Genomic DNA, 21,357 nt, shown 5'->3' on the forward strand with positions numbered 1-21,357 from the left:
AAAAATAAATGTACATGAACAGAGTGCAGAGACACACACACACACACGCAGGGGGCGGCTGCGATCGAGTTTAATGAACGGGGGGGAGGTGTGTGTGTGGGACCACCTTACCGCAGCATCCACGTTGGCAGGGGAGTCTCCATTCGGGTCTGCCAGCATGGAGATGACACTGATCATGATGGTTTCCACAGTGTGAATAGGGAGCCAGCGTTCCTCTGGCTTTTCGTACCCGTATTTGTCTTCGCCGGGCTCATGAAGAATGGAGATGCATACGTCGCCATTTTTATCGACTGCAAAATTAGAGGGTAAGAGTCCTGTTTAAGGTATTGAAAACAACGTGGTTACACATAAAGTGCCGATTATGGGAGTGACCCAGACTCCCACAGTCCGCTATAAACGCTGACCACATACAGACGATTTCCAAAATGGAACCCGCTAACTTGTTAGGAAGACCACAGATTTTTACCAAATAGGATCCATTTGACAAAACAACAGAAATAGAAGCAAAACTTCAAGATACCTGGCACAGAGGTGGTGTCCAGCATTTATATGCAGTAAATACCATCAATCTGTTCTTTTTTTGTATAAAGTATATGATTGAAATACCAGAACCGAGTCTGTATAATTTCCTAGATTCCCCACTAACTTACTGATTGAAATTGGTGACAGTCAAACATCCAGAGACATTCCTACGAACCTCATAATACACTTTTTGAATCACATAAAAGCAAAATCCCATCTTCAAGGAAAGGAGTGAACTCAGATTTGCAAAAGAACATGTCCTATCACCAGTGGAAATTCATCAATATAAAATGACAGTCATGACGCCATCTTTTCTATGAAACGAAGATTTAAAATGCAAGTCACAAAGTAATTCCCGACCAACACAAAGGTGCAGTTCTAACCCACCAGCTCACTTAGATCACACAAACACTCATTAGTAAACCTACCAAAATCATCACTCATGTTTTACAGAGTAATTTTCTCCACTGAAAAATAATAAAATAAATAAAATAAATAAAATAAAATAAATAAAATAAAATAAATAAAATAAAATAAAATAAAATAAAATAAAATAAAATAAAATAAAATAAAATAAAATAAAATAAAACTATACTTACTGGGAAAAGGCTGGAAATCACAGAAAAATACAAGAATTCTTGGCATAACAAGTTTTTCAACCAAATTTCCAAATCCCGTAAGTAACCAATGGCAACATGTAGATCTCTTTCATTCCTAACTTCCTGCCTACAGTCTAAGAAATGTGTGATGGGCATGATTTTAAAGCTTACTTTCCATCTCCTACCTTGGGAAGCACTTCCCATGTTGTTACAAACTCGGGGCCCTCACACTGCCACACTCGGACAAACGTGTCTGGAATGCGGCCGTGACCATGGGTGCGTGCCGGGCCAGGCCGGGGCTTTCACACCTCGTCTGGGGGCTTTTCTACAGTCAGGGCTCCCCAGATAAGAATTTTTTTCCAAGTCACTGTCTTCGAACACAGAGTATGAAATGCCTCTATAAAACTCTATCAGTGACAATCAATTGAATCATTTTCCTTCTTTTGAAGATTACCGTTACGATCTAGCACCTTTACATTTTTAAACTTGGGTCACTTCATTTTAATAATAGTTTATTTTTTTTTTCTTAATGAAAAGATTTTAGGCTTCATACCTATTACCAAATTACATTTTAAAACGTGAAATACAGGTGAAACATAGCTCGGTTTTTCCAGATGATTCTGGGGGTGAAGTTTTTCCACGGGCAGAAAATACACGTCTCCTCCAGTGCAATGACCCCTTTGACCCTTTACCCACCTAGTTTCTTCGGCCAAACTGCTTCATTTTCCCCGCGCCAAGCTGTGCCGCTAAAGCTTTGCCCTCTTCCTTCAAGACCCGATGACGACCTCGTCGCTCTCACTGGCACAGGCTTCGTTTACAAGCCCCAGCCACTCGACTTTTTGTCCATTTGGAGTTTTTTCTAACTCAACTCTCCACACAAAGCCACTAAGTGAGCCCCAGCCACGTGCACCCTCCCAGCCACCCCGTCCCTTAAAGCCGTGCGTCTGGAATGACCAAACCCGCTTGACCCTAGCCCTCCCCACCTCCCTCCCCCTCTCTCCCCCTCCCTCCTTTCCTCCCTCCCTCTCCCTCCCTCCCTCCCTCCCTTTCTCTCCCTCTCCCTCTCCCTCTCTCTCATCCCCTCACTGGAGAGGCAGGCTTCTGCCCCTTATCAGGATGCCATGACTGCTCACCAGGTGACCAGAACCACATTCTCCTGGATGCTTTCAAAGTCACCCATGCTGGGCCACGACTATGGACACGTTCGCCCCGCTTCGGCCTCCGTGACTCACTTTTTGCCACAGGCTCGTGAACTCTTCTCTCCCCTTCCAGCCTCCCTTAGCCTGCCTTCTGATGCCATCCCACTCTCCAGCACGTGCCACCTTTTTCATGGGGAGATTAACCCATTCTTTACACCGCAAGGTTACCCCTCACCTCTGTCCCCACGCTTTACTGATTTGTAACTGACAGATAACTCCACGCAAGACAAGGTAATGTCACGACGTTACTACCATCTCGATGCCGATAACTTCCAAGGCCCTACGCTCACTGCCGAGCTTTGGATGGGCCACTTTCACCCGACCCTCTAGGTGGACACGGCAAGTAGATCTCAAGAAAAACCAACCCAAATGGAATGCATCTAAGCCGTAGGAAGCTAATTTTTACCTCAGAAGAATGCTTAGAACAGCGTTATGCAGCTACAATTCACACAGCCGAGGTGCACAACTTAACAGTCTCCGGCATGTTTCCAAAGTTGTGTGACCATCACCCCAGAAAGAAGCCGCACGCTCACCAGCAATCGCTCCCCATTCCCTCCCATCCTTCCCCCGAGCCCCCTGCAACCACTACCCTGGCCGTCTCTCTCTCTCTAGACGTGCCGAGTCTGGACGGTCCGGCGTAAATGGAATCACACACTCCGTGGCCTTCTGTGGCGGGCTTCGTTCACTCAGCGTTTCTAAGGTTCCTCCGTGTTGCAGCACGAGCCGGTGCGTCATCCCACGACGTGGACATGTTACCGGCTGGTTTTGTCCTCGTCGACCGACAGACACTGGGCTGTTCCCGCTTTCTGCCCTTAACGAACACTCAAGCCTCAGTGGCTCGTGGACATACTCCCACCGTTCTTGGTTCTACATCCAGGAACGGAATCACACGGCCACGAACGAGGTGGCCACGTCGAACCTTCTGAGGAACACCAGACTAGTCTGTTTTCCAAAGCGGCTGCCCTTCGCGTTCTCGCCAGGAGTACACGAGGCTTGAAATTCTCGCCGTCCTCACTGACACTGGTTGCTCATCTGCCTTTCTGAGTCCAGCCATCCCAGCAGCTGTAAAGTACCTCTGTGTGGTTCTGATCCTGTGGTTACTTTGTATGTGGCCCACCGATTCCAAACCCTGACCTCACAATCACCACCCACCCACAACTCCATTTTCCCTCCTTGAACCACTGTCAGTTCAAGCTTTCACGGTCTCTCGCGGGAAGCACTGACAAAATCATCTGCACGTGTCCCGAAGATCAGTCTGGCTCCCCTCCCAACCCTTCCTCCACGGACGCTATCCTTCCCTCCGGATCACGCAGTCACGATGAACCTACCGAACAGCTTTAAAGCACCATAATTTAAGGAGGACCCAAAGTCTAAAGAAAAAAGGTTAAGCCAGGCATGCACACACTCAAAATCCTGTTAGGAATCACATTCTCTAGGGGCACCTGGGTGGCTCAGTCGCTTGAGTGTCCGACTTCGGCTCAGGTCACAATCTCACGGTTGGTGGGTTCAGGCCCCGCGTCGGGCTCCGTGCTGACAGCTCGGAGCCTGGAGTCTGCTTCATATTCTGTGTCTCCCTCTCTCTCTGACCCTCCCCCTTTCGCACTCTGTCTCTTGAAAATAAATAAATGTAAAAAAAAAAAATTTTTTTTTTTAAAAAATCACATTCTCTAGTGCAGGCTTCGGGGGGGGGGGGGGGGGGGGAGAGGGGGCTCAGCTGCTTAAGTGTCCGATTCTTGGTTTTGGCTCAGGTCATGTTCTCGTGGTTCATGAGTTGAAGCCCCGTATCAGGCTCTGCGCTGAAAGCAGATTCTCAATCTCTCTCTCTCTCCCTCTCTCTCTCTCTGCCCCTACCCACCTTGTGCTCGCTCGTGCTCTCTCAAAAAAAATAAATAAATAAACATTAAAAAAAATCAAAAAATAAAAAAAAAGAAGAAAAAAAAAGCACCACATCTCTAGGAAGCACCCCCTGACCCCTCTACCTGCAACAACACGGTCCTCTCCGTGTCTCCCTTCTCGCAGGAGGGCCCGCGGCTCGCTCACCACCTCCAGCTCCGGTGCCAGCCTGGCCCCACCTGGTCCCACAGGGCTCCTCGCACCTCCCCAGCCACTCTCTGGCACCTTCCTGGCACCTTCTGTCCCCACACCTGCCATCCCCGCCCACATCCTCAGGTGCCCTCCTTCAAAGTCCCTCCTCTCTCCAGTCACGTTTCGATCGTCTCGCTAACTCCTCCCCCTTGTGGCCCCAAAATGAAGTCTCTTCCATCTGAAACACGCGCGTCAACGGCTGCCCTCTTAGACCACTGGGCCGTGGCTCTCCTCCGGCTCACAAGTCCCGCGTGTTGCCTGTGTGTGCTCTCACGGGGAAACCGAGGCTCGGAGAGGTTTCACCTGCGACCACACAGCTAATCTGTGGTGGAGCCGACACCCGGAGCTTGGCTGCGTCTTCTCTGGAAACAGGTGCAAGGAGACTGCCCGTTACGCCAAATAATCCAAGTGAAGGAAAGAGACACTGGCAGACCCAGACGCCAGGAAGGAAGCAGCGAGGCACCAACACAACAGGGGGCGGACGCTGTCGCTTCGCGCATCCACACGCCCGGCGGGGCCCTCTCTGGCACATTCCACCACCGACGTGGTGACGCGTCCCCGTGCTCACCGCCTCCTCAGACGTGATGAAATACAGCGGCCCCCTCGGTTCCTGCAAGGTTTCCGTCGGCCACCCCGAGTCTCTCCCAAGAGAGACTCCCGCCCGTTTCTCAAGCCACTGGATGTGAGTCCACGCTCCAGACCCCTGGAGTAACGCCTTCGTTTATTCATTCATTTCTGCTCACAGACTTTTGCTTAGACTAACCTAGGAGTTTCTCTTCCTGGTGACGCAAAGTCCCAGGACAAGCAGACGGGCACAGTCGTCAGAAATGAAAACCCGACAACTTAGAGAAGACACACCCGCCAGCTCCATCACCAAAACGAGGCCAAGTTCAGGGGAGGCGGTGTGCAAACATACTTTACCCGGCCCAACCTCTGGCTTGCAAAGTGGATTTTAAATGGTAACACATCTTTGGGTAGAAAAGCCAATGTCAACCACATCTCAGGCACTGCAGGACTGGATGTTTTCCGAAGGTGAAAACACAGAGCACCACATCTCCTCTGACCCCACCAGTCACCTTACGAGGCAGGTAGGACACTCCCTTTTCAACAGCTAAAGAATAAAGGTAAAAGTTAAGAGCTGCCCACGGTCTAAGAGTGAAGAAGAGAAATAGAAATTTAAAATCCAGGTTTAATTACCCCTCTCTGGAACAGACAATGAGTCACCCGATACCATGGAAGTGATCTGCTCAACTGTGAGGGCTCTACTCATGCTGAATATCACCCAGTAACCATGCCTCTGGTTCGGAACATCGGGAGTCTCGAAAAGAGCTGAAAACTAAGCAAATAAATAGATGTCCATTCCCCCTGCTGTCCTAAAGGAACTAATACAAGGCCATGTGCATAATAAACACAGTGAGCTTAGTACAAAAATCCCAAAGTGATTTCCTTGAGAACTGTCTCTCTCTTATTGACCTTGAAAACCTCAGAGGCAGGACGTCATATTTGCAAATGTAAAAGTAAAGCTAGATGAACTTACCATTTGGGTGCCAGATTTCTGTAATGAATTTCATTTTAGGAGGCCGGAGGGGGTAATCTTTTGGGAAAGTGAGATGAGCCTTAAAAACACCACCTTCACTGGAAGAAAAACAAAAACAAGTTCTTGCCTATAAGTTCCTGCTTATCGGTAGACAATTATTACAACAAACATAAAACAAGGGTGCCAGTGCTAACACTATAAATGAAGTGAGTTCGTAATCTGGGTCTCAAGCAGGTAATTTACTTACTCCAATACTCAGTTCAATAGACCATCACGCCCACCCTCTTACTGAACTCTCAGAAGGCGAGGAAAATGAAAGAAACAGTTGGTGCACAGCAGGCGTCCCAATCAGGTCCCGTTATTGCGGTGCTAACAACCCTACCACCACCGCCCGCTGCACGTAAGTCCACGTCCAGAAGGGTTCGCTCTGCCTGGGGGGTCTCCAACGATCACTCTCGTCCGCGGCAGCCAGCCCTCCCGCCCTTCTTCAAGCCCCACCAGCCCCCTCCCCTCTCAGAGCTCACACACATTAACTGGGCTGTTCCCTTGTGTGGAAAGACGCGCGGACCCTCCACTCCTTTATTCATCTTGTCGTTTAACGAGTATTTCTTCGCCCTTCACACATCAGACACGAACAGCTGGAACAGGGTATAAAGTCTCCCAAGGAGTCTGTATTCCGTGGCTTTCCAAAACAGCGCTGCGCAGGACAGCTTTCTGCACACTGGCTTGGTCCACGGCCACACTGTCCACAACACCTGACATACGGCCAGTTCAACTGAGGAACTGAATTTTTAATTCTATTCAATTTTACTCAATTTCAGTAGCACATGTGGCCAGTGACTGCGGAATTAGTACGGTCCTAGGTCAACGCCATTTACTTAAAAACTGTTTCTGAAGAACCATCAAAACAGGACAACGAGCCGTGTGTTCACAACAAAAACCAAGGAGATCAAGTCAGCCTGGTGGGGCACATGACTAAGTTCCTCCCCATGTCATCGGTCGCGGCCATTTCCTCTGTTTGAAACACCCTCCTCCCCTTGTCATCACTTAGAGCTCGGCTTCCACGTTCCCTCCTGTCAAAGGCCTTACTTTGACTATCAGACCTCAACCACCGTGTCCCTCTGGCACACTGGCCTCTTCACACTTATTCCAACGGCTACTGGCACATCTGACTCTTTTACTGCTCAGCACACACTCCAGCAGAGCAGGGTCACGTGACTGTGCTTGTTTGCGATCAGTGAGAAATGGAATTGTCAGCCTCGTACACGGGACTGAACAAATACACACCGATCACCTATTTGCGTGAGGCACTGTTCTACGTAAAATAATAAAACAGGGAGGAAGACGTTAGAGACCATTGTTTTCTTCCCAGCACTTACCATTTGGTGGCAGAAGAAAATATCAAGCAAAATATCCGTCCTAACTCCTGGAATATGAGCAATCGAAAACTAAATTTAAAAAAAAAAACAAGTATCTACTATAAGCCCATTTGTCTTAAGAAGAAAAAAATGGGGACATGTTTATATACAAATAGAAAACTGTCTGACAACACGACACCAATACACAGCAGTGGTCAACTCTGGAACACAGGGTCACAGGACCTTTTACTTACTGCTTTGGACACGTCAATACAGACAATTTTTAACCACAAGCAAGTATTAATTTGTATTGCCTTTCTGATCATAAAAGATTTGGGGAAGGGCTTAACAACAGAGAGGCAGATCATTAATACCAAATACTAAAGACCCAGGGAAGGCCAATGGGCTCCCAGCAGAGAGGGCAGCCGTGGTAACACAACTGTAGTAAAAGCCAACAGGAGGCCGCGAAGGGTGAACGAGAGAGGGGTGGTGAGGTACAAGCGTGACGAGCAGGACGACGTGAAAAGCCCAACAGTTAAAGAACGGGGTAACTAGATGGGGAAACAGCACAAATGAACGGCTTTAAAAAGGAGGGAACGAAACTAATTGGTCTGCAAGGAGACGGGAAGGTGCTGGCAGAAAGACCAGGGACACTAGAGAAACAGTAACTGAGTGACCGGAAGAAAGAAGAAAGTCAGGGAAGGGGGGCTTAATCAAGAAAAAGAACATCGCTTCCCTGGCAGTGGAAGAAAACCGGACTGAATGTAGTACAGACATCCAGGGTACAAAGGAAGAAAAAGGACAACTTTTACGTCTGCTGCATGACCTCCATCTGCGAAACTCCCAGAAGGACTCCTCGAAGGGGGAAAACCGCAGACCTGGGCAAACAGCAGGCTGGGACGGCTGCTGGGATGCACCCACCACACTGACGGGCGCGGCAGCCACCTTCTCGCCCGTGCTACCCCACCTGCCAGAGCCAGCGCCAGAACCGGCCGTGGCAGCTGGTAGCTGGATGCACTCCTTTTCAAACTGGGGCTACAAAATCAACCGAGTGAGTTGCTAACCACTTCTCTTTTACGACAAATAAAAATCGAACAGAAAACACAGGCGCCTATCACAAACAGTCTGTTTCACTTAAGTCACCTACATGCATGTTTCTACTCACTAAAACGTATGCACACAAGTATACATCAGGTCACGATGTAAAGTATTTCCGGTTAGGGGTTGTGGCGGGGGGAGGGGGGGCAGTTTGAAAGCTGCAAACACAGAAAACAGCCAAGAATCTATGTGAAAGGACATCAAAAGAGCTGTCGCAAAGCCCTGCACTTTGTTCCGCCGACAAGGCTGCTCCTCAATGTTAAGGGAGCTTCCCTGTGTCCCTCAAGTCTGATCGACTGGATCCACTTTATGTCAGCTCACTGGAATCCCGACCATGAAAAACCGTCTTAAATTATTTCCATCTTTAAAATGTCAGGTTCTATTGACAGAGTTATCCCCAAAGCTTCAAAGCACACAATTTTCACTGTCTACAGATCACTCCCCATTCTGAACCAATAACCCCATGTTACGCCTTACAGGCTTCCTCCTAGAGCTGGACTCCTTAACATCTTTCACCTATAGAATCCTACCCGTTTTTTTAAAACCCGAGTTGTGTGGCCCCAGCTTGTGGGTGCAAACCTCCCATTTGAAAAGGCTGAGAACCTTTCCTCAGCCTAGATGAAGTTTCTTCCATTAGCCCCACTTACTGTTTTGTGCTAAATTATAAAAATCTCACCAGGACCGGATCCCATCATTCTATTTTGTCAGATCCTTTCATTCTGCCATATTGACTTTATATAAATGATATACTTATGCCGTTGTCTTAAATTTTGCTCAACACTGTTCTTTTTTTTTTTAATTTTTTTTTTAACGTTTATTTATTTTTGAGACAGAGAGAGACAGAGCATGAATGGGGAAGGGGCAGAGAGAGAGGGAGACACAGAATTGGAAGCAGGCTCCAGGCTCCGAGCCATCAGCCCAGAGCCCGACGCGGGGCTCGAATTCACGGACCACGAGATCGTGACCTGAGCTGAAGTCGGACGCTTAAACCAACTGAGCCACCCAGGTGCCCCAACACTGTTCTTATAAAAACACTCCTGGGGCGTCTGGGTGGCTCAGTCAGTTAGGAGTCTGACTTCGGCTCAGGTCATGATCCCATGGTTCGCAGGTTCGAGCCCTGCGTCAGGCTCTGGGCTGACAGCTCAGAGCCTGGAGCCTGCTTCGGATTCTTTGTCTCCCTCTCTCTCCGTTCCTCCCCTGCTCGCTTGCTCACTCTCTCTCTCTCTCTCAAAAATCAATAAAGATTAAAAAAAAAAACAACACTCCTGTTGTTACCGGTTTCTTGTTCATTTTATCTGCCACATTCAACAATTTATCACACTCATAAGGTATTTGACTGCTTCCAATTGTTTTGCTATTACAAGCAATAGAACACTGAACGTCCCAAACGCTTCCTGGGCATAGGGTTTTTACCCTAAAAATGAAACTGCTAAGACAAAGTTTGCATCACTGTTCAAAGCTGCGTGGCCAATGAAAGAGGCCGAGGTGGGGAGGTAAACAAAGGCCCCCGAGCCCCTGTTCTTGAGCACTGAACGATCAGTGATGTGTGGCCTTGCACTGATCATGCAGCACAAGGTTCCCTCATCACAGGACACATGGCTCATGCTTCACTGTAAAATGGTACTAACCAGAGTCCGTCAGGTCCTACATCCACGATGACAAAACATACATGATCTTAATAGCCTACAAAGTTTCCACCCCATTGCCAGCGGGGAGGAATAAAATAAAGCACGCTCTTTGAACAGACTAGCCGTGGCGGATGAAAGACAAAGAGAGTAAGAGGTAAAAGGTTACACTCGCCACTCACTAACACAAATGTATACAATTTAAAGTTATATGGTGATACCCGAGTCTCCTAACATCCTGCACAAATCTGCCACCACCTTTCCCTGAAATCTCTCACTCCGTGGAAATGGCTGGCCGTCCACACGCCTGATAACCTGCAGGCTGAAAAGAGCAGGTACAGCACGCCAGCTCGGTGTCCTTCACAGAAAGACACCGAGACAATCTATCCCTAACACCACTAGGAAGACTCATTAATGGACAGAGCAGTAACAGAGCGATAAATATAGCGGCTAAATTAATCCTCGTGGCTACTCTCAGTCTTACAGAATCTTGAGTGCCCGCGTTACTCTGAAGGGTGCAGCGCCCTCTAGTGACTAAGGGAAGGCTAATGACGCCGCACAAAATAACACGAGAGCGTCTAAAAAAATGTCAGACGTCGTTAATTCTTCCCATCGTTACATAAATGATGCATCCGGTGGTGAATCCATCAGGTAGGTTGAGGCACCATCTGAGCCCACATTAACGTGCTTCCGACCCTACATCCCCACTGTCAGCCTCAGGCCCTCCCCACGGGCAGTGATTTGCACTGGAGGTCTGGGCACCCACACACGAGAGACGCCCGCTCCAGCAGCTCTGAGACGGCGTCTACCCTCTTCGGCTGCCGGACGCCTGTAAGCTCCTTCCTGCTAAACCAACACACAACATGAAATACTTGATTCTTGGTACCTGGTACCATTTTAGGATGCTGACGTCTGAACACACCTTCCTCTCCTTACCCCTTCCTGGCTAATCTGCTCAGCCCTCCTCACTCTACCGCCTGGGCAAAGGCCGTGCGCCTCCCTGCTGCCACCCGGCTCAACCCCAACTCCCAGCCCAGCTCTTCCACCTACAAAGAAGCTTTCAGAGTAACACTGTGAAAAACAAGTTTCTGTTGCGGACATAAAGCACAAGTAAAGTGAAGGAAAATAAAATCTGCAATCCCAAAGTCATGATACTCAGGGCTTATACTTTAGGATGTGCATCAAATTCCTGACTGGTAACTCCTGGTATAAAATCCCTCAATGGTTAGGCTTTGCCGTCAGGACAGAAGACAAACCCAAACTCTTCAGCAGTGTTTATAAACTTCAACTAGCACTCAACCCCGTCTATCCGCCCTCTTCTTGAGGTCCCATACGCTCAGCTTTACTGCTGTTGCCACACTCCAGGTCCCACCCCTTGTTTTCTAGGCCCAATTACATTCTGTTCCTCCTACGAAATTATTCATCTGTGGCTCCCCTTCCATTTACCCCACCTCTCACTGCCTTTGCCAGAATATCCGCCCAGTTAATTTGTAATTTTTTTAAATGTTTATTTATTTTTGAGAGAGAGACAGAGTGTGAGCAGGGGAGGGGCAGACAGAGAGGGAGACACAGAGTCCGAAGCAGGCTCCAGGCTCCGAGCTGTCGGCACAGAGCCCGATGCGGGGCTCGAACCCACGAACTGAGCCAAAGTCTGATGCTCAATCGACTGAGCCACCCAGGAGCCTCTCCATCCAGTTAATTCTTACCCTATCTGCTAACACTTCGAAACCCCTTCTAGCCCAGAGTAACTCCTCTAAACCCACTGCAGCAAAATCTCCCCCATCTTACCAGCTCCTGGGAAGAAATGAGCAAGTGGCTTAATTCTGACCGATGAGACAAGAGCCAGTCTGCAGGAGAGCTTCCAGGGAAAAAAAAGTGTCTACACTGCATATAAAATACCTGAAACTAAGAAGAAACTACCCTCAGGGGCGCCTGGAGGGCTCAGTCGGCTGAGCGTCCGGCTGATGTCATGATCTCATGATTCATGAGTTCAGTTCGTGTCCGCGTCTGGCTCTGTGCTGACAGCTCGGAGCCTGGAGCCTGGAGCCTGCCCGGGATTCTGTGTCTCCCTCTCTCTCTCTCTGCCCCTCCCCTGCTCGTGCTCTGTCTCTCTCAAAAATAAATAAACGTTAAAAAAAATCTTGTTTAAGAAAGAAAGAAAGAAAGAAACAAACAAACAAACTACCCCCTCTTTGTCCTTTGGGTAATATTCTGGGGGCCCCTGGTGGTTCAGTTGGTTGAGCGCCTGACTCCTGAGTTCAGCTCAGGTCATGATCTCATGGTTCATGAGACTGAGCCCTCTGTCAGGCTCCACACTGACAACGCACAGCCTCATTGGGATTCTCTCTCTGCCTCTCTCAAAATAAATAAATAAACTTAAAAGAAACAAAAAAAAGGTGCACGTGGCACTGAAGTTAGAATACAGCCCAACTGTCTCATCTAGAAGCCCACACTCCAGAGGAGCGGCCACCACTGTTTAAATGTGTACTGAAGGCCAGGAACGAGTTTTTAATTGATGGAAAAAAATGGACTATTAATTAGTGCGGGGACTATTAACAAATGGTTCCCCTCAGCAAAGCTGAAGGCATATAATGTATATATGGACCCGCCAAGAGCCTTCAGAGAAAAGGCCAGAGCTCCGTGGGGCCCTCAGAGATGAAGCTGGGGCCTGGGGGCTAATTACTCCTCGACACAGACAGCATTTTGGAAGAAATACTCTATCGCCAGAGTACAAGAGTCTGTCGTGGGAATGTCACTGTGTCTCCCCAGTAAACCTTCATGCAACGTATTTAGTTTGAAAATCTGCACTTCATCGGGCTTGTATGTATGGTCTTATTTGCTTTCAAATAATATTAAGGATGTAATGGGGGACGCCTCAAAGATGTTCTTCAAGGGTTACTATGAGCAACCCGAACTTTCCCTGTGGAGTGACCAAACTGAGTTCCCACGGCGTGCAGTGATCACCAATACCAACATGGCCCTGACAAATACATCAGTAAAATTTCTGACTGGAAACAATCGTGACAAAACAATCACTTTTCCAGACAACAGAAAGCCCCAAGTCCACACTACAGCCTACAGCTTACCCTGTATGTACTGTACCAGCTCTGGTAACAATTAGCCTTAATTTTCTTCTCCACCAGGTGTTTTAGGGGGCGGAGGAGTCCCCATCTTTGAACACCTAAAAGGAAATCCCCGCCTGCTTAGCGCCATGGAGGACCACAGCTGAATAAGGAAGCACAGTCCCCAAGAAACCCGGACGCGGACCCACGGCTCTGTTCCTCAGGTGTATGGCTCTGAGAAGGTCACGGTATTTCGTCCCAATACCCCCACTTCTAAAAACAGTACGGAACCTGTACTAGCCACTGACATCAGACAGTCACAATCCATCTTACGAAGCATTAAATACTCACTTTCGAATGTCTCCTCTCTGTAAAGAGGGCTTTCCTACTATTCTCCCTTTCTGATCCTACACCCTCGTGAACTTTTGCCCGCCCCTCATTCTGTGTCCGCCCCTTCATTCTTTGCAGCAAGACAACGAACCCCGGGCACTCTGATAAGAAATCCCGCAACATTTCTTTGGGGGCTCGTCCGGGGTATCGACGTCTTCTAACTGTAAGCAAAGGGCGGTTGGCACCCCCTTTCTTTCCCACCTAAATAAAGTTCCCGAAGCAAACAACAGGCACCCGTCCACCAGTTGAGGGCGAACAGAGTGGCCGCCGTTCTCAAGTCTCAGCTGACAAGCTCCTTGGGTCTCCCCCCCCCCCCCAGCTGATCCCCCAATGCAGTCGGGAACACTGGTGTGGTGGAGCCCCGGTTTCCTTTGGAGAAAACCCTCTGGATGCACGGGACTCAAGGGAGACCAAGCAGCCAAACGATGGGTCCTGACCCGGGCCATTGTCTGCTGGATGCCCGAAGGCCGTCGGCAGAACCGGATCCCTCAGCAGCCCGCTTGGGTAGCTGGTAGAATTCTCTATGGCCGGCCCCTCCCTTTGGGAAACGAGTGGAAAAGCCCAGGACTGATCCCTCGCACATCCTCCTAGGAGTGATCCGGGAGACTTCCAGAGGGTCCTCCCTCACAGCTTTCCCAGCTACAGCAGACGGTGGCCCTCTACTTGCTTCCACTTCCGACACTCCGGCCACGGCCCACTGCCCGGGTCTCACTGTTTACCTTTCACTTTCAAACATCTCTTGTGGAGCGGAGAGCAGGACTTGCCTCAACGCCCTCTGGGCTCACCACCCTCCTCCTGCCCCCGACGCCCACGGTGGTGATGGGAGACAAGACATTCGGCAGGCTCCCACAAGACGCGGGTGCGAACAAGGACCAGCTGGCTCTGCTCAGTCTACTCAGGACAGGGACTCGAAGGAATATTCCCTAGCAGCTGCCCACACTCCTCTTGTTTCAGGGAACGTCCCTGTCCTCTCCGGCCCGACATGGTGGAAAAAGAACGTGCATCTGCTCAGCTGTCCCAGCTGACAGGCTTTCGGACGAGGTGTCCTCTCGCTGTCCGTCCTCTGGGCTTTCTTCTGCCTCCAGGCTTCCCGGCCGAATCTCACCTCTTCGGCCTCCCCTCCCACCCCGTTTCTGCACCCCCTCGGGTGCAGCCTACCAAGTGTCTCCTACACCATCCTCAGTGTCCCAGGCACCACCAGCTGCTCCTCTCACCCTCCTGTCAAGGAGCAAAGAGCACCCCCTCGGACTGCCCACTTCGGATCTCCCCACTGGTGCCCCACATAAAAACTGACAACGGAGAACAAACTGATTGACTTTTAGGTGAATGCAGGTGAAACTCATTCGAGTTTCGATGTTTAGGCTATTTTAAGCGTGTTGGCTTGAGATAGACCCGTTTATCAGTATTAAATATAAAACTTTTTACTCTATCTAGGTTTCCTGGAGGTCAAATAGGTTCATGTTATCTCCATTCCACTTTGTTAGCAAAAAGATGACTAAAATGACGGTAAATTCTGCCTCAAAGTTTTCATGGGTAATTGTTAAGATGCCTTCCAGTCTTTGGTACCCTGAAACTTTATAAAGTTTTGCTTGCATGATAAATGGGATTCAATTCGTTGGACGTCCAGGTCTTTTCCAAACACACCGGAGTGCTAAAGCATTGATTACTTAACATAGGTTTGAGCTTCTGACTTCTCATCGCAGAAACACTAAGGCTATTTGGGTCTGTTGATAGACATGCTTTGTGCTTAAGTGGCTCACGAACTTGCCATCCAAAGAATTCTGGTGTGACAGTTCACAATTGGTTACCAAGTTTTCACTGGAGACTATGGTTTCTAAGAGTTAAAATTCTGCTAAATGTAGTTAAGGCTGATGGGAATAAGGAAAGCAACTCGGTACGTAGAAAAGTAGGAGAAGTGTAAGAAAGATAAGGACAGGAAATACATTTTTATTGGAAGGCAAAATAAAGTAATTTTGTCTGGTTATTTGGAGAGAAATGGCTTGGGACAAAATGTGAATGCAAAGGAAAGTTGTAGAAGGTTTGTGAAGGGAAATCTCTGGAAAGGAATTTTATGTGTGGTCAAGAAGGACTAAGGTTAAAATGAACGGATTTTAAAAGTACACCGGGTTAAGATTAAAACCGACCCTCCTTTGATCCAAAGACTGGAAAACAATGGCGATACCCTCGATACCCTTGGTGCCAGCCTCCAAATGCTCCATGTTTGTTGTGCCCATTTAGCACAGGAATGGACACCTGTGCCATACGAGGGATGACCATGATATACAAAGGGCTTTTACTGGGATACATGGGCCATTTTGCTAAACTTAGCCCAGTGTATGCCAAAAATGGATACCCACATGGCTGGAACATATTTATTTGCGCACTGCTGAAAAAGGCAGGGGAACAGACCTCATCTTTAGCCCTTTCAGCCCCCCACAATGGCCGATGATCAATACGTAAATTACTGTTGGGTCAAAATAAAATTAGTGCACGTTTCCAAAACCAGGAGAGTCTTGCGTGGTCCCAAGGTCCCGCGGGCAGGAAACAGGAGTAGGAGAAAAATCATGGAAGACCAGGTCAGCTCTCGGAAGTAGGGTCAAGCCTGGGTAAGAGCAACTACTCCCAGCAGCTCGAGAGACTGACAGGGCTTCTGGCTTGCCGATCCCGTAGCCAGCCAAAGTGCGGGGTTAGAAGGTGAGGTTTCTCCTGGCCAGCTACAGGGATGCCTTTTTCTCTTTTTCCTATAGATGGGCAATTCCCTAACCAAGGCCAATACCCCTTTGGGATGCACTCTGAAAAACTGGGATGACTTTCATCCACAAACCCTGGAGAAGCAGCAACTCATTTTCTTTTTGCACCGAGGCTTGGCCCCAACGCAAATTGGAGGAGGAAACCTGGCCGCCAGAGGGAAACACCGATTGTAATGTCATCCTACGATTGGACTTGATCTGCCAATGTGAGGGGAAATGGGGAGAAGTCCCTATGTTCAGTGTTTTGGGGGCCTTAAGAGACAATCGAGGTAGGTGTCAGGCCAACCCTTTCTGAAGTCCAGTCATCAGGAGGGTAAACAGCTAAGGGCCCTTTGCCTGTACCCAAAGCAGACCTAGAGAGGGAGGAAGCGACGGCTTTCACCTCAGCCTCCGCCTCGGGTCCTCCATCCATATACCCAGACCTCAAACGTGCACTTCTGCTCCCTGCTGCCCACCTTACCCAGGCCCTCCCTGTAGCGTGACAGGCGTGTTTCCCCTACAAGAAGCTGGAGCGCCGGAAGGAGAAACCCAGGGAGGCACCACCATGATAAGATTACAAGTACCTTTTTCGCTCTAAGATTTAAGACGGACGAAAGGATATCTAGGTACATTTTCTGATGATCTGGATAAGTATATAAAGGCTTTCCAGAATTCCCTACTGAAGCTCAGGCAGTCCCACCCCAAGATCCTACTTGGGACTATGATAATCGCACTGGGAATGGTGGGACTGCCATTTCCAAGCCTGTACTTTGGAAGGATTAAAAAGAACTAAGGTTAAGCCTTTAAATTACACTAAATGAGCCACTATTATACAGATACAGGATGAAACCCTGGTGGCCTTCCTGGAAAAGTTAAGGGAGGTTCTCATTAAATATAAGGCTACCTCCCCTAAAACCCCTGAGGCAGAGATGATTCTGAAGGACAAATTCATCATTCAATCGACCCCAGATATGTGGAGAAAACTACAAAAGTTGGCTGTTGGCTGGGAAGGGACCCTGGAGGAGCTTTTACAAGCTGCCAATTGGGTATATGACAACCAAGATTGAGAGAAAAGTAAGGAACAGGAAAGGAGGCTTAAGAAAAAAATCTAAGGCCTTAGTCTCGGCCTTACATACTATGTCGAACCAGACTTCCCAAGGTCCTGGCACCAAGTGCCATATCCGAGGCCATTCAGGGCACTGGAAACACCAGTGTTCTCAGAGGGGACAACCGAAGTCGAAACCCCGTGAGCCAGGCCCCTTGTGTGGAGACGGTCACTGGAGATCCGGATGCCCTCGGGGACCTCAGTCTGCAAGGGCTCAGATACCCAGTGTCCCTGAAGGGAACGGATCGGTCCTGGGGCTCATCACAGTGGCCCCCCTGAACCAACTGTCCACTGAAAACCCAGAGCCTCGGGTAACTCTGGAAAACAGAAGGAAAACCGCTCGAGTTCCTTCTTGACACTCAGCTGCCTTTTCCGTCCTTTCCCCGGCCGACCATCCAAATGCCACGTAGCTATTAGAGGCGTCTCCAGAAAACTTATGACTAAATTTTTCTCTCAGCCCCTGGGGTGCACATGGGCAGACTTTTTTTTTCCGCCCTCTTTTTTGATAAAGGCAGAGAGCCCCACTCCCTTGCTAGAAAGGGACATTATGACTGAATTAGGGACGACGGTGCTACTAGCTCCAGGATGGATAAATAATTGCCTGAACTTAGAGTAACCTGGATATTGGAGAGGTAAAGTTAAATACTCCTCGTGGAGTTTGTTCCTGTGGGAACTGGATGGCCAAAGGAAGATTCGAGGATCGAGAACCAAAAACTAGTTAACTTGCTTAATTATTCTAACCAACAATATCACAACATCCAAATAAATATGGAAGAGAGAGAAGAACTTGTAGTTAAGTTTAAAAAAAAAAATGACCAGACATGTCAGGGACTTTTGGGATGGCTACAATGCATCTTTCCTTTCCATGGTGTGGTCTCCTCCCTAGGAGGCATTGCGTTCGGAATATTAATGCTTGTTAGTCTAATAGTCTATGTATGTCATTTGTAGAAGCCGATGATATGCCAGAAAAATAAGACCTCCAAGAAAATTCTGCTAGCCCAGATGTTCCAAACACCCTGCCATTATCTCGGACCTCTGGATCGACCTCGGAACCTGCCCCTCAATGCCTCCTTTCAGCAGGAGGGAGCTAAGATCGGTCGTTGCCCCGATTCCTAATGCAGTTAGAAGTCATGTGTTCAGTGGGAAGACTATGGTAGAAAAAGATACGATAAGAGAGGCAGAGAGAGAAAGGGTAGGACCTGAGGTCCTGGGTGGGGAAAGACAGATTTTGGAATAACGCTGGGAGTGCGTGACAACAGCAAACCCTCCCCACCCCAGGGGTAAAGTTCCTAAGAATGTAACAGACCCCGCCTACTCCCCTCAGGTTGGACTCAGGAATTTCACAAAAGACCTAAGTGTGAACACAGACCACACCTCACATGATGGAAATGACCCAGCACCTAGTGCTATTAAGCCAAGGAGGAGCCAGGGGGAAGGGGCGGGACAACCAGAACCTTACAAAACAAGGACCCCTGCCTACAGTCATGGGCATTCACTTTCAAATGTCCCCTCTCTGTAAAGAGAGCTTTCGTACTATTCTTCCTTTCTGATCTTATACTCTAATAAACTTTTACCTGCTGTTAAAAAAAAAAAAAAAAAAAAAAAAAAACATTAAATATTAGTAGCTTTAAGTTAGTCTGCAAACATTCAGAGCAGAAAGTAAGACTGTGGTCTTTGAATCTAAAATGTAGGACAGAAGGGGCGTCTGGGTGGCTCAGTCAGTTAAGCATCCGACTTCACCTCAGGTCATGATCTCACGGTTCAACGGTTCCAGGGTTCGAGCCCCGCATCGGGCTCTGTGCTGACAGCTCAGAGCCTGGAGCCTGCTTCAGATTCTGTGTCTCCCTCTCTCTCTGCCCCTCCCCCACTCACACTCTGTCTCTCTCTCAAAAATAAACATTAAGAAAACATCTTAAAATAAAATGTAGGACATAAAATATTTAAGAAATCTCATCTCCTTTTCCGTTATTTTTTTCATACCACTACATTCTGTTTTCTGACTGACATTTGTTAATAAGGAGTAACTAAAAGTGATTAGCCGTAAACAATCGCTTTTATAAAGTGGGAAAAGGTAAACACTGGTTCATTTCAGGGTCAACACATCTTGGCTCTGGTCAGTTTTCTGGGGGGACCCAACTGAAGAGTCACTAAACCGATGACTTTGAAAGTTCTCTCCCACGTGAAGACGCTGATGTGTGACCTGTGTCCCGAAAGGAAATCTCCCAGGTTAACACTACACTGGAATCAAACGGATAAAGTGCTGAGGATGGGAAAGCCTGATCTCTGAAATTACGGGGTTCCCTTTGGGGGTGAGGCACAGTAGGAAGAGGCAGAAACATTTCAGTCAAGAATTCTCTTCTTTCTCCTATCCTGCCAATATTAACCCAGTATCTGAGAAACAAGTAAAAAATACATGATCTAAAAGAGGCTTTACCTTAAAAATAGCTTTTCTGTAATAAATTTATTCCAGGTATTAAAAAACATCTACATTTCAGAAACTATTAGCTATTTAAGAAAGCAGCAGGCTTTAGACACTAGAGTTTCAGGCAGAACACGTAAGTCCTATACATGATCACTTGATACAAACAAGTTCACCTAACCACAGCCACTCCATCTGATCTAAACAATTTCACTTCAGTTTGCCAAAATAGTTTATACTTCAATTAAGAGAGCTATTTTAGTGTCAGTTCCATGGTACTTACTAAAGTGTGTCAGGGGGACCAATGATAAGGACTTCCCATCGGTAAAGGTCATTGTCATCTATTAAACCTGCTGAAAAGCCTTCCACTGGATTTTTGTTGAGTTCTGTGGGGGAAGAAAAAAAACTGATCAAAACTTTTAAGCACATAATTTTCACCCAACAGATAAATTACAGAACGTTAATACCATGTTATAAATTCTACACTATTCGACGGATATACGTGGATCCATCAGCAAAATGCTACCTGACGGCCAAAACGTTTACATTTCTGTAGCACAAGGAGGCCCACAGGGAAGCAAACATGACCCCCTTCCAAACCTCTTATTCCCGCCCTGGACTCCAGCTAGGTTCTTACCCTCTAGGTAGCCCTACAGTGGTAGACAGAACTTGCAAAGACACAGGCATCCAGGCCCACCCTCACGGATCCCGGCTCAGAGGGAAGTCGAATAGGTCTTATGCGGTGGTCTTTAGGGTGCCCTATTAGAAGCACCAACAGAGGACCTCACACCGGTTCACTGGAATCCCTGAGCTTAGCCAACCCTCATGTACACGTTCTCTGCCTCTGCGTGTCTGTTTGACGAGCCCTCTGTAACCCTGGGGATGCACATCTACAGATGGGGTTCCTGTGTGGCCCAGCAGACTCAGCGTGCAGAGAGCAAAGACCCCATGTGTCTGGTTTGTGTCACCCCTTTGGCCAGCCAGAACTTCTGGCACACAGGAGTGGTCTCACAACAAGAGCTGGGGCCCTACAGAAATGGCAGCGGCATCGTGAGATTTTTCTCTTCCAGAAAGTGCTCTGGCCTGGAGAGAGGAAGACGTAAGCGAAGGACTAGGGAGGCCAGAGGACGCAGGCCAAGAAGGGAGCTTAGTGGGCCAAGTGAGGAGGAATCCACAGTCTGGTGGTTCCTGGAGACACCGGGCTTCATAATGACCTACTGATGGTATATATTATGTACGAATTTTCAACAGCTTTAACGAGGCATAACTGATATTCGGTAGGAATGCACATTCATATATTGTAAAATTTGACACACACTGATACACCTACGTGCCTATGAAGCAGTCAACACAATCCTGGCAGTAAATATCCACATACACTGTATATAGAAATCACCAACGGAGAGCTCAGACGGGGAGCACGGACTGGCTCTGAGAAGTGGCAGCCAAGCCCTCGTGAGAGAACAGGTGGGAAGGGATGTGCTGGGGGCCCGAACAGGTGTTCTGCCATCAGACTCGGGAGTTCGGCCTGATGGTAAAAGAAAGCGTAATACAACCAGAATGCTATACACGAGACTGAACAGTGTGTCAGTAACCAAGACCTCAAACTGTGAAGGAATTAAGCAGGTG

General features: G+C 48.2%; 1 protein-coding gene across 1 annotated transcript in view; it reads right to left on the reverse strand.

Moving 5' to 3' along the window:
- UBE2G1 (ubiquitin conjugating enzyme E2 G1) overlaps window positions 1–21,357 on the reverse strand; it is a 102,834-nt gene that overhangs the window by 14,861 nt on the left and 66,616 nt on the right. Inside the window, exons 2-4 of the mRNA XM_060647680.3 lie at window positions 20,012–20,114; window positions 5,943–6,040; window positions 112–290 (exon numbers count right to left, since the gene is read on the reverse strand). Of these exons, the coding sequence (XP_060503663.3) occupies window positions 112–290; window positions 5,943–6,040; window positions 20,012–20,114 (380 nt within the window). The remainder of the gene's footprint in view (window positions 1–111; window positions 291–5,942; window positions 6,041–20,011; window positions 20,115–21,357) is intronic.

The sequence above is a fragment of the Panthera onca genome, chromosome E1, assembly GCF_046562875.1.
Source record: "Panthera onca isolate mPanOnc1 chromosome E1, mPanOnc1 haplotype 2, whole genome shotgun sequence".
Lineage (NCBI taxonomy): Eukaryota > Metazoa > Chordata > Mammalia > Carnivora > Felidae > Panthera > Panthera onca.